This window comes from Monodon monoceros, unplaced genomic scaffold (genome assembly GCF_005190385.1).
Source record: "Monodon monoceros isolate NGI ecotype Baffin Bay Population unplaced genomic scaffold, NGI_Narwhal_1 Super_Scaffold_22, whole genome shotgun sequence".
NCBI lineage: Eukaryota > Metazoa > Chordata > Mammalia > Artiodactyla > Monodontidae > Monodon > Monodon monoceros.
The window spans coordinates 24496078-24510568 of NW_021703779.1; the positions used below are offsets into that span (position 1 = coordinate 24496078).

The following is a 14491-nucleotide window of genomic DNA, read 5'->3' on the forward strand; positions in this document are numbered from 1 at the left end:
AAGAGTCATGTACCAAAATGTTCATTGCAGCTCTATTTACAATAGCCAGGACATGGAAGCAACCTAAGTGTCCCTCAATAGATGAATGGATAAGGAAGATGTGCCACATATATACAATGGAATATTACTCAGCCATAAAAAGAAATGAAGTTGAGTTATTCGTAGTGAGGTGGATGGACCTAGAGTGTCATACAGAGTGAAGTAAGTCAGAAAGAGAAAAACAAATACCGTATGCTAACACATATATATGAACTCTAAGGAAATTTAAAAAAAGGTCATGAAGAACCTAGGGGTAAGATGGGAATGGAGACGCAGACCTACTAGAGGATGGACTTGAGGATATGGGGAGGCAGAAGGGTAGGCTGTGACAAAGTGAGAGAGTGGCATGGACATATATACACTACCAAACGTAGAATAAATAGCTAGTGGGAAGCAGCCGCATAGCACAGGGAGATCAGCTCGGTGGTTTGTGACCACCTAGAGGGGTGGGATAGGGAGGGTGGGAGGGAGGGAGACGCAAGAGGGAAGAGATATGGGAACATGTATGTATGTATAACTGATTCACTTTGTTATAAAGCAGAAACTAACACACCACTGTAAAGCAATTATACTCCAAAAAAGATGTTAAAAAAAAAAAAGTATGTCAAATATAAACAAATCCGAACTTAGATAGGGAGTGATTTTAATTAGAAGGAATTACAATTGCAGTTGTGAGAGCTCTCCAATCTCAGAAATCTGGGTTTCAAAATCAAACAGAGCAAGTTTTTCTTCCACAGTGTAAAGGAGGGGTAAGCAGAGACAAGCATAATCTTTTAAGGGGACTCTGGACAAGCAAGGAGAAATGACTGGTGGGGTTTCATTGGAAAAGGGTCTCCCTGTGGTCATCTGATTCCCAGGAGAAGCTGATAAGTGTGGGGTAGGGGAACAGGTTCCATTTTTTTAGTGCTTCCTAAGGCTTTGGAGCAAGCTGCGCTCAGCAGACTGTAGGAAGGAGATAAGCCTAACTAAAGTTTGGTCAAGACAAATTGGAGGGTAAGAAATGGCCAATTGTGAATATTTGGTGAAGCACAACTGGGCAGTTTTGGGTTCTGAGGATCCGCCAGTGTCTTGGTGAGAAAGATAATGGTGAATCTTTTATTTTGAACACTTTGTCACTTCTGGCTGCCAATTAAGGGATTCAGTGTTTAATCTCCAGTCCCTTAAATTTAACGTATGTATCTCCTCCTATGGAATACCCCGTTTTTAGATGTTATTCTTTTCTTTTAGTATAAAATGGCTCAAATTCCAGTTCCATGAATAGTGGGAAACAGCCATCGGCAGAAATCAATGAGGTTTTCTTGGGAGGCAGAAGAGAAGAAGAACTTTCCCTGCTTCTCCACCACTATCTAACTCCCCGCTGAAAATTTGAGCTTCAGAGCTTCGGTCCTACCATTAGGGGAAAGAAAAAAATGCCTTACAAATTCCCCATGAAATTCTCTCTCTAATACCCCTGCTTCTGCAACCTCTACTTGTTTTTATACACTGAAGCTGGTGAGCAAGTTGGTATTTACATACCTCCTTTACAAGCCCTGCAGAGATGGTCTTCTCCTAATTTGGGAATAGGAGGCTATTGCTACTTAATATCCTGTGGCCTCAGACACAAATAAGATTAAAATAGTTCCATTTAACATCCAGCTTTCACATTCTTCATATTATGAATGGGTTCTTCATAGAAAAGTCAAAGCAGTTAAGTAAACATACACTGGAAAAATTATAATTAAATTATCACATACAATAATTTAAAATGCCACAGCTATTGAATATGTGGAAAGTACTGTGATAAGAACAGGAGAGTGTCATGGGGAAAGTTACAAAGAAAAAAGATTAGTTGGCACTTAATTTTTAATGTGTCAATCATTGGTTTTTGGAACACATTTTTACATTATTAATTTTCAAACCTACAACATTCATACCAAGGATGATTTTGTTGAACTGCACATCACGGAGAACTATTCGTGTTGATAACAATGTAGTTTCCTTTCAGATCGACAGCCACTGCAAGAATGCCTTTTAGATGTATTATTGTTCTTATCCATCAAACCAGAGCTATCTTAATAGGCAAACTAATGAGATTTGTCAAGATTTTATTTATTTTACTCATAAATGGTGGCCAGCATTTCAGAATTGTAACAGGGCAAGGAAACAGTTTCTTCATAATAAATCTAAAGAGATCCAGCTTAATTTAACTTAAAAATATTAATTTTACAAAATTAACTGGTACTAATTAAAAATAGCAAAAAATACATTTAGCAAATATTCAAAATAATATTACCTATAGAAATATAAATTGTTGATATTAGAGCCACCAAAATATTTTTGTTACAATAGGATATCCCTTAAACATCTTCATCTAGAACGAGAAATATGTTGCTAATGCCCAAGTGATAGAGAATCTGTGCTCATACTGCCATTCCATGATTCAGGCCAAAAATGAAGGCAGGTCTTTGCTAATATGTAAATTGTTTATTCTAGGGCTTTCCACTGGAGAGAAGAGAAATGCTTAATTAGTATGCTCTAGACCAAACTGCATATTTTGTATTATGCATTTCATAATCACTTCACCTTTAACATTTTAATTAATTAAAACTATAAAGTTAATTATAGAAATAAAATTAAGTCATGGAGGTAACAATTTTCCCATATTTTTGTGACTATCTCTATTTGATACAGCTACAGAGTGAATTAAGGAGGGCTACAATATATATTTGCTCCCTACCTCTTGAGAGATAGGCTTAAACATTTACATTGGATAAAAGCCCTTTTAGGCTGCCTTCAGTGCATCATCAAGGATTCATTCTGGAGTTTTCATGTCAGTTAGGCAACATTACTCTTTGAAGGACTCAGATGTGGGGCACTGTTTTATGTTCTATAGAAAGATATGTCTGCCTTCAAAAATCTAATGATCATTTGAGGTAGAGAGCATACATAGTGAACAGGTATAATCCAAATGTATTAGCAAGTTCTGAGAACAAAACATAGAGAACTGATATTACTGATGATGTTATACATGGCCTTTGGACCAAAATTCTAAAGTCAAGCAAACATTACACTTTTGATCTTTGTTTCTGGCTGCAGGTAGTGTATCATAGCAATTATGCAAACCAAACAAAACATATAGTTAAAAAACCCCACCAGCTTTAAACAAACAAACTGAGATAAATCTTGGGCAGTAGGTCTACAAGTAGGATAATTTTTAAATCTCTCTGAGCCTTTTCTTCCTCTGAAAAATGTGAAAAGTTATCTGTCTCCTAAAACAGAATTATGCAAAGATCTGTGCCTGACATATTGTAGGTATTCTATAAATGTAGCTCTTACTACACTGCATATAGTAACATTTGCTGACAAATACATAACTGGGGGAAATGGTGTACATGAAAGCACAAAGCAACTTTTTCTTGAAAAACAACTGAAGAGAATGAAAAGAAGCTAAAATAAGAGAGTATGTAATCAGCTCTAAAACTATGGAAGGAGTTTAAAACTTAGGTTCCAAGCTTAGAGAATGTAATTTAACAATTTGGTTTATATTGGCAATGAAATTCTAAAGCTCCACTTTTAGAAAGGAAGGCATAGAGGAGTAAGTAAATGAGTAAACAAAAAAGAAAAAAATTACTAATATATCCCAATATAAAAAGCATATTTTTGGCATGACAATGCCTCCTCATAGAACTTAGGCAGAAAGTCTTCCCACAGAACCTAGTGCAATGAGAAAGATAAAATGTGTGAAATGATTGAAGAGAAATTCTAAGCCTGCACTAGAAGTTTAACCAAGCCATAACATTTTTTTCTATCCGTTTGTTTTCAGCTCCTCAGCTCATGGTCTAAGATGAAAATTCATCCAGTATCCATGTAGATAGTGAAGAAAGCCAAAGTGAAACCTATTACACCATTTTGGTGCCAGGAGTGGGCCCAGAGAGAATTCCCCAAACTAGCATTTAAAAATAACTGTAGGGCTTCCCTGGTGGCGCAGTGGTTGAGAGTCCGCCTGCCGATGCAGGGGACACGGGTTCGTGCCCTGGTCCGGGAAGATCCCACATGCCGCAGAGCGGCTGGGCCCGTGAGCCATGGCCACTGAGCCTGCACGTCCAGAGCCTGTGCTCCGCAGCGGGAGAGGCCACAACAGTGACAGGCCTGCGTACCGCAAAAATAAATAAATAAAAATAACTGTATACATGTATTCCTCAAAGAAATATCCATATGCTGATTCATGGATAAGTAGGGGAAATAAAATTGGGAACTATGTAAAATTATAAAAGGAGAAGAGAGGATGAAGAAGCAGCGGGAGGAGGAGGAAGAAGTAGAGGATTCTCCAGAGAGAGGATGAAGGGAGAAGGAAGGAAGGCAGGAAGGCAGAAGAAATTAGGAAAAAGAGAGACAGAGGAGTGGAGCTCACCCTAGAAGTATTCTTTTAAAAAAGAAAAAAAAAACGAAAGGAAAAGAATATAAAAGGCAAAAGTTTAAACAACCCTTCATAGTTTCAAGGAAATTAAAAAGAAAACTACCACTATGAAAATAAGACTATGAGTTATAAGATAATGTAAAAACAGAATAAGCTAAAAAGGGCACTTCCAAAATTAAGGAATTAAACAGAGGAGAAAAGATAGAAATTTAAAATGCATGTCAAAGCAGTGAAGAGCAAAAACAAAGCTGCCAAGAAGTGAATCAGTGACCTAAAAGTAAGAATTGGTAAAAGTCACGGAGAGAGTAAAGAGAGGGTAGCGGGTGGCCTGAAAAACAAAATGAATACATGGAATAGAAAATAAATGTTTTAAGAATATGACGTAAGGGAATTTTCTATAATAAAAAAAGACGAGATACTCAATCTGAAAGTGTTCACTGTGTACCAAGACAATTCATAAGAAATATTAGTGCTAATATATATCCTAGTGAAATGAATAAACAACAAAGATAGAGTCCCATAAGCCTTTAGTCAGAGAAATAAGGCCATTAAGTTGGTGAAAAATGTTACGATGGACTACTAGTTCTATTCAAGAGCATTAGACTTAAGAAGTAAAAACAGCAATATCTACTGGATTTTTAAAAAAAGTAACATTGCCCCCCCAACTTTTAAAAGTTGATATGTGCATTATAGAACCCAACAAGCAAAGGACATAAAGAAACATCCATAATCACAAGGAGTTTACAGTTTGACTTGAACTTCTAGTCCTGTGTGTGTGTGTGTGTGTGTGTGTGTGTCTGTACATTTACACAGTGACACACGGTTTTGTGCTTGAGATCATATAGTATGCATCATTCTTTTTCACATATAAAGATATTTACCAGTTGAAAGCCCAAAGGCCATGACTATTTGGATAACCAAGAATATAATACACCAATTTCAATCAGGATAGACATGCAATCTTGTCTTTCTGATGGTCAAATATTGCTTAAATGACAAAAATGACAAGCCTCTGGATAAACAAATATTGGCAGAGATACAATTAAAATAGTGCATTCCCTTAATGTTCAATTTAAAATGAAACACAAAGCAAAGGAGTACAATAAGTTTAATGCTTATAAGAGAATTATCAGGTCTATACTATTAAAATAATATGTAGAAGGTGTTTCTATTGAGTTGTTTTACAATGTATTCATATAGTATGCACACATACATCAGTCTTCTCCTCCCTCTTTGCCTGACCCAGTACCTAAGTACAGTAGGTACTGCTCAAAGAGAAGGTTTAGCCATTCCCTTCCCTTAACAGAGTTCATGCAAATTTTAACCAAAAAACCCCCCACATATTAATGAAGTGTGTCACTTTACTATTTCTACTTTTAACATACTTTGTGCATCTCAGAACATGTAGAAAGACTAGATATTTCATAGAAGGGCATAACATAGTCAACTATACACACAATAGTGAGGATTAATATCTTGCCTTTGCAATTCTCTCTTCCAATGTCCTTCAACCCAATGCTCAAAAGCTGATAGTATACTGCTCACAGAAGTGCTTTAGCAATTACATTTCCAAAGAAAATATTTCCCATCAATATTTTCACAGCTATTCAAAAGTCTTATTTTACTACCACTACTTTAAATACACTGGGCATTTCTAAATATCTAGAAAAGTTATCTATCTAAAATAAGAACTTATTTGTCCACTTTATACACAGTACCATTAAACAAAAATTACATGTAACAAAATGATAATGGTCCAAGGTGACTGCTCACTGTGACCTTCCTGGACCTCAACCATGTCCTCCTCACCTCCTCCTCTATACCACTAATACAGTGGACAAGTATAGACAAGTATACTGCTCAGAGGCAGCTCAACAAATTCAAATTCATTTCCAAAAGTATTTTACGGAGGACAAGATTTCCTATGAGTTTCAATATAAAGTACACAAATGGGCTAATTTTATTCATACAACTAAGAATTCGTACAATTCTTAAACATCTGGATACTAGATGTTGCAAGCTGGGATTTATTTGTCCGTTATGGACTATAAACAGAGCAAAACAAAATGCAGCTCAAAGAGGAGGTTTAGCCATTTTGTAACCAAAAGATAAGACTTCATACGAATTTTAATAAAATAGTAACAAAATATGTTCTTTTACTACCTCTACTTTTAACATAGTTTGTGCCTCTCAGAAAATTTGGAACATGAAGAAAGATTAGATATTTCAAAAAAGGGCATCACCTTATCAACTATGTATACAGAAGGGAAATAAAATGCATACACAGAACAATGGTTATAACATGAAAATATCCTCTAAATATGAATTCTTTCCTTTCTTTTCTTTCCAAGACCTTTTGCTCCACCCTTCTAACCCACCAAATAAATGTGGTCCTGTGTTGCTCCTAGTGTCTATTCTGTTGGTGGCCTAAAGATTCCATTTCTGAAAGTCATGCCAGAAAACATTTGTTTTTTTAAGATTTGTTTTTTAAACAAGAAGTTCACTTAATAAGACCTGTGAGGGACTTCCCTGGCGGTCCAAGACTCCCCACTTCCACTGCAGGGGGCATGGGTTCCATCCCTGGTGGGGGAAATAAGATCCCTCATGCAGCCAGGCGCAAGCAAAAATAAAAATAAATAAGACCTGTGATTTCTAACTCTATGTTTTATTCAGTGTCAGCAACCTCTTTAGGTCTAGAAGCCTCGATGTAGCACAAAAAGAATTTTAACTTGTCTCCTAAAAGGTTGGGAGAAAAACTGAGAGAAGTCTTTTTATACTATATGAATTAAGCCTTTTATAAACGGCTAGTACATCTTTTAAAACGTTGGGCCCTCTCTGCTAGCCCAAGGCAGTACATTGTTCTATCTTTCCCCTCACCCACTCTCCAGACCTGGTAACAGGCCTTCCATCCACCACTGCAATCAGGTCACTGGAACAGGCCGTCGCTGCCTCTGGGACTGGCTGGGTCCCCAGCGCGTGAGGAGACCAGCGCAAGAGTCCCCAGTGGCCAGAGCACGAGCAGGCTGGTGACTGCAGAGCTTCCGGAACCCTTGTGGGTTGGCACGCGTGTGATCGGAAGAGCCCCCGGGGGCACCAGCACAAAGGCCGGAAGTGGCCGGAAGACCAGTGGGTCATTTGCGCGAGGTCCGAACGGTGACTGGAAGGTGCTTCAGCACTCAAGCAGGTAAATGGCTGGAAGGGCCTGGGTGCCACAGTGGGCGGGCTTGGTGGTGGCATGAGGGGTCCCCAGGGTCCTCACTGCATAGGCTGTACAGTCTCTGAAAGGGAAACCGGGTCCTGAGCTCAGGGTCGGACCAGTGACTGGAACGGACCCCACTGCATCAGTGTGTGGCAAGGATGGTTGCTGATAAGGCCCTAGGTTCCATACCACGTGGGCAGGTTGGTGACTGGAAGGAACCCCGGGGCACCAGCACGGTAAGGATGGTGGCCAAAAGGAAAAGCCTTAGACCCCAGAATGGGGGCAGGCCAGTACCTGGTAACCAGAGAGCCCTAGCACCCCGGGGTTGGGGGGAGGGGCATGCAAGGTGACTGGAAGGGTGCTGCTTTTCCCTGGACGCAGGCAGGCTGGTGACTGGAAAGCCCTATACAGGAAAAAAAAAATGCACGTATGGACATTAGTAAGGACACTATTGAGTGACTGTTGCCATAGGGGGAGAGGGGCAATTGCACTGGGAGATGTTTGAAGCCTAAGCCAGAAACAACTTAGGAAAGGGGTGGGCAAGCAAAGCTGTTGTATACTCAGAGCATGGAATAGGTGGCTGTGGAAGGAGGAAGGAGGATGCTAAAAACTGCAAGCAGGAGGGCCTGCAACTTAACAACTATATCAAATATTGCACTGAAGGAAAGGTTGAGGCAGGAAATGTTTATTTGTGCTTAAGCACCTGAGTCAGAGGTTTGGGCCTAAAGGGAACAAACAAGTTGTAGTTAGGAAGTTCAAATAAAGTTTAGGGCCTAGCTGTCCTAGGCTAACCAGTCTAAAGCTGTGTCAAGCAAAACGTTTGATCCATCTTGTCAGTCCCTTCTCTTGTTCAAGAAAGGCTTAGTGTTACTGCCGTTGAACAACTCAGAGATAAGGCTAATCTAAAGTAGGTGATGGCTAACTGAAATACTCCTCAGGGTCAGAGTTTTCTTGGTGGTGTCCCTGGAGGACCAGTAGAACCATCTGTTGGACCATCTGGCAGAGGTCAGTTGTTTTAGGGTCTGAAAGATGAGCCATCTGAAAAAAGCAATGCCCAAAATGCAAAAGATAAATATTATAAAAGGTCATATTAAAGAGCCATGAATCAAGCACTAAAGGTATCCAGGCCAGTGAATTCCAGGAGGTCAGTGGATGAAAATCTTTCGATTATGTAACATTGGTCATTGACTTTTTTTCTTGTTGTTTTTATTTTTTTTTATTGTGGTATAATTGATTTACAATATTATACTAATTTCAGGTGTACCACATAGTGAATCAAAATTTTAATAGATTGTACTCCATTTAAAGTTATTATAGGGCTTCCCTGGTGGCGCAGTGGTGGAGAGTCCACCTGCCGATGCAGGGGACACGGGTTCGTGCCCCGGTCTGGGAAGATCCCACATGCCGCGGAGCGGCTAGGCCCGTGAGCCATGGCTGCTGAGCCTGTGCGTCCGGAGCCTGTGCTCCGCAACGGGAGAGGCCACAACAGTGAGAGGCCAGCATACCGCAAAAAAAAAAAAAAAAAAGTTATTATAAAATATTGGCTATATTCCTTGTGCTGTACAATATATCCTTGTTGTTTATTTTATACATAGTAGTTTGTGTCTCTATGCCCCTCCCCCCTTCCCTGTCCCCAGTGGTAACCACTAGTTTGTTCTCTGTATGTGTGAGTCTGTTTCTTTTTTTTAATGTTTATTAATTTGTTTTATTTTTTAGATTCCACATATATAAGTGATATCATATGGTGTTTGTCTTTCTCTTTCTGACTTACTTCACTTACTATGATAATTTCTAGGTCCATCCATGTTGCTGCAAATGGTATTATTTTGTTCTTTTTTATGGCTGAGTAGTATTCCATTGTATATATGTACCACATCTTCTTTATCCATTCATCTGTCACTGGACATTTATGTTGTTTCCATGTCTTGGCTATTGTGAATAGTGCTGCAATGACATTGGGTGCATTTATCTTTTTGAATTATAGTTTTGTGGGAATGTATGCCCAGGAGTGGGATTGCAGAATCATATGGCAACTCTATTTTTAGGTTTTTGAGGAACCTCCTTACTGTTCTCCACAGTGGCCGCACCAATTTACATTCCTACGGACACTGTACAAGGGTTCCCTTTTCTCACAACCTTGCCAATATTTGTTATTTGTGGTCTTTTTGATGATAGCCATTCTGACAGGTTTGAGGTGAGATATCATTGTGGTTTTGATTTGCATTTCTCTGATGATTAGCAATGTTGAGCATCCTTTCATGTGCCTGTTGGCCATCTGTATGCCTTCTTTGGAAAAATGTCTGTGTAGGTCTTCTCATTTTTTTTATTTATTTATTTTTTTTGCGGTACGCGGGCCTCTCACTGTTGTGGCCTCTTCTATTGCAGAGCACAGGCTCCGGATGCACAGGCTCAGCGAGCCCGCTCCGCGGCATGTGGGATCTTCCCGGACCGGGTCACGAACCCATGTCCCCTGCATCGGCAGGCGGACTCTCAACCACTGCGCCACCAGGGAAGCCCTTCTGCTCATTTTTTAATCAAGGTTGTTCATTTGTTTGATATTGAGTTGTATGAGCTGTTTATATATTTTGGATATTAACCCTTTATTGGTCATATTATTTGCATATATTTTCTCCCATTCTTTTCATTTTATCAATGGTTTCCTTTAATGTGCAAAAGCTTTTAAGTTTAGCTAGGCCTCGTTTGTTTATTTTTGCTTTTTTTTCTTTTGCCTTAGGAGACAGATCCAAAAAAATACTGCTATAATTTATGTCAAAGAGTGTTTTGCCTATGTTCTCTTCTAGGAGTTTTATGGATTCACATCTTACATTTAGGTCTTTAATCCATTTTGAGTTTATTTTTGTATATGGTGTGATAAAATGTTCTAATCTCATTCTTTTACATGTACTGTCCAGTTTTCCCGGCACCACGTATTGAAGAGGCTCTCTTTTCTCCATTGTGTATTCTTGCTTCCTTTGTGGTAGATTAATTGAACATATGTGTGTGGGTTTTTTTCTGGGCTCTCTATTGTATTCCATTTATTTATGTGTCTGTATATGTGCCCGTACCATACAGTTTTGATTACTGTAGCTTTTTAGTATAGTCTGAAGCCAGGAAGTATGACACCTCCAGTTCTGTTCTTTGTGTTTTTGGTTTTTTTCCAAGATTGTTTGGCTATTCAGGGTGTTTTGTCTTTCCATACAAATTTTTAAATTATTTGTTCTAGTTCTGTGAAAAATGCCTTTGGTATTTTGATAGGGATTGCACTGAGTCTGTATATTGCCTTGGGTAGTATGGTCATTTTAACAATATTAATTCTTCCAATATATGAACACAGTATATCTTTCATTCTGTTTGTATTGTCTTCAATTTCTTTCATCAGTGTCTTATAGTTTTCCAAGTACAAGTGTTTTACCTCCTCAGTTAGATTTATTCCTAGGTATTTTATTCTTTTAGATGCAGTGGTAAATGGGTAAGTTTCTCCTTCTGATAGTTCGTTGTTAGTGTATAGAAATGCAACAGATTTCTGTATGTTAGTTTTGTATCCTGCAACTTTACCAAATTCATTGATGAGCTCTCGTAGTTTTTTGGTGGTGTCTTGAGGATGTTCTGTGTATAGAATCATGCCACCTGCAAACAGTTTTACTTCTTCCTTTCCAATTCCTTTTATTTATTTTGCTTGTCTGATTGCTGTGGCTAGGACTTCCAATACCATGTTGAATAAAAGTGGCAAGAGTAGGCATCCTTGTCTTGTTCCTGATCTTAAAGGAAATGTATTCAGCACTTCACAGTTGATTATGATGTTAGATGTAGGCTTATCATGTGTGCTCCTTATTATATTGAGATGTGTTCCCTCTATATCTGCTTTGTGTAGAGTTTTCATTATAAATGGATATTGATTTTTGTTAAAAGCTTTTCCTGCATCTATTGAGATGATCACATGATTTTTTAATCTTCAGTTTGTTAATATGGTGTATCACATTGATTGATTTGCAAATATTGAACCAACCTTGCATTCCTCTGATAAATCTCACTTGATCATAGTGTATGATTTTTTTAAATGTATTATTGAGTTTGGTTTGCTCATGTTTTGTTGAGGATTTTTGCATCTTTGTTCATCAGTGTTATTGACCTATAATTTTCTTTTCTTGTGATATCTTTGACTGGTTTTGGTATCAAGGTGATGCTGGCATCAGAGGCTGAGTCTGGAAGTGTTACTTCCTCTGAAATTTTTTGGAATAGTTTGAGAAAAATAGGTGTTAACTTTTCTCTAAATTTTTGGCAAAATTCCCTTTTCTCTAAATGTTTGGCAGAATTAATCTGTTCCTGGACTTTTGTTTATTGAGAGTTTTTTTTTCTTTTAATTACTGATAAAATTTCTGGTAACTGGTCTGCTCACATTTTCTATTTCTTCTTGTTTCAGTCTTAGGAGATTGTATACTTCTAGGAGTTTGTCCATTTCTCCTAGGTTGTCCATTTTATTAGCACATAGTTGTTCATAGTAAGCTCTTAGGATCCTTTGTATTTCTGTGTTGTCATTTGTAACTTCCTTTTCATTTATGATTTATTGATTTGGGTCCTCTCTTTTTCTTGATGAGCCTAGCTAAAGGTTTAACAATTTTGTTTATCTTTTCAAAGAACCAGCTCTTAGCTTCATTGATCTTTTCTATTGTTCTTAGTTTGTTTCTGCTCTGATATTTATGATTTCTTTCCTTCTACTAACTTTGGGTTTTGTTGTTTTCTTTTTCTAGTTTCTTTAGGTATAAGGTTAGGTTGGTTATTTGAGATTTTTCTTGTTTCCTGAAGTAGGCTTGTATTGCTAAAAACTTCCCTCTTAGAACTTCTTTTGCTGTATTCCATAGATTTTGGATCATTGTGTTTTTGTTTTCATTTGTCTCCAGGTATCTTTTTATTTAACCTTTGATTTCCTCAGTGATCCATTTGTTGTTTAGTAGCATATTGTTTAGCTTCCAGGTATTTGTGTATTTTGCAGGGTTTTTTTTTTTTTCTTGTAGGTGACTTCTAGTCTCATAGCATTGTGATCAAAAAAGATACTTTTTTTTTTCAAAATACTTACATTTACTCCGTCTTGTTTTGCGGTCTGGCATGTGATCTGTCCTGAATGTTCCATGTGCACTTGAAAAGAATGTGTATTCTGCTGCCTTTGGATGGAATGTTCTTTATATATCTATGACCATTTGGTCGAATGTGTCATTTAAGGCCAGTGTTTCCTTATTGATTTTTTGTCTGGATGATCTGTCCAGTGATGTACGTGGAATTAAAGTCCCCTACTCTTATTGTGTTACTGTAAATTTCTCTCTTTATGTCTGTTAATATTTGCTTTAGTTATTTAGGTGCTCCTGTGTTGGATACATACATACTTACAATTGTTATATCTTCTTCTTGGATTGATGTCTTGATCATTATGTAATGTCCTTCTTCGTCTCTTATAACAGTCTTTGTTTTAAGGTCTATTTTGTCTGATATAAGTACTGCTACCCTGGCTTTCTTTTGGTTTCCATTTGCATGAAATACCTTTTGCTATCCCCTCACTTTCAGTCTGTGTGTGTCTTTAGATCTGAAATGAGTCTCTTGTAGGCTGCATATGTATGGGTCTGGTTTTTGTGTCCATTCAGCCACTCTATGTCTTTTGATTAGAGCATTTACTCTGTTTACATTTAAAGTAATTATTGTTAGGTATATACTTATTGCCATTTTGTTAATTATTTGGTGGTCATTTTTGTAGTTCTTTCTTGCTCCTTTCTTCCTCTTTTGCTCTCTTCCATCATGATTTGATGACTACCTTGAGTGTTATGTTTGGATTAATTTTTCTTTTTTGTATGTGTATGTATTATAGATTTATGGTTTGTGGTTATCATGAGGTTTATATATAGTTTTTTTATATGTATACACACACACAAACATATATGATTATTTTAAGTTGCTGCTCTCTTAATTTCAAACACAGTTTAACAACCCTGCATTTTTAGTACCCTCCCTCCACAATTACTGTTTTTGACATTATATTTTATAACTTTTTGTTTTGTGTATTCCTTAACTACTTATTTTGGATATACATAATTTTGCTACTTTTGTCTTTTAACCTTCCTACTAGGTTTGTACATGGTTGATTTACTACCTTTACTGTTAATTTCCTTTTACCAATGAGCTTTTTCCTTTTGTAATTTTCATGTTTCCTTTGTGGCCTTTTCCTTTTCACTTAGAGAAGCCCCTTTAACATTTCTTGTAAAGGTGGTTTGTTGGTGCTAAACTCTTTCAACTATTGCATGTCTGTAAAACTTTTGATCTCTCCATCAAATATGAATGAAAACCTTGCCTCATATGGTTGTAGGTTTTCCCTTTCATCACTATAAATGTATTGTGTCACTCCCTTCTGGCCTGCAGAGTTGCTGCTGAAAAGTCAGATGATAGCCATATGGGAGTCCCCTTGAATGTAACTTGTTGCTTTTCCCCTGCTGCTTTTAATATTTTCTCTTTATCTTTAATTTCTGCCATTTTATTACAGTGTGTCTTGCTGTGATCCTCTTTGAGTTGATCCTGTTTAGGGCTCTTTGTGCTTCCTGGACCTTGATATGTTTCCTTTAACGTAATAGCTGAAAGCTTTTTTATTCTTTTTTCTTTTTTTCTGTTCAGCATTAGTGATTTCCACTGCTCTGTCTTCCAGCTTGCTGATCTATTCCTCTGTATCATTTAATCTACTGTTAATTCCTTCTAGTGTATTTTTCATTTCAGTTATTATATTCTTCATCTCTGTTTGTTTGTTTGTTCCAGATATTTTCTAACTCTGTTAAAAAATTCTAACTTCTCCCTCTGCTCAAGCATTCTTCTCCCAAGTTCTT

General features: G+C 37.5%; 1 protein-coding gene across 1 annotated transcript in view; it reads right to left on the reverse strand.

The window, feature by feature from the left end:
- The window catches only part of LOC114905763 (melanoma-associated antigen B10-like), an 89889-nt gene extending 82217 nt beyond the window's left edge, over nucleotides 1-7672 (reverse strand). The window contains exon 1 of the mRNA XM_029240161.1: nucleotides 7326-7672. Within this exon, the coding sequence (XP_029095994.1) occupies nucleotides 7326-7672 (347 nt within the window). The remainder of the gene's footprint in view (nucleotides 1-7325) is intronic.
- Nucleotides 7673-14491: the final 6819 nt, after the last annotated feature.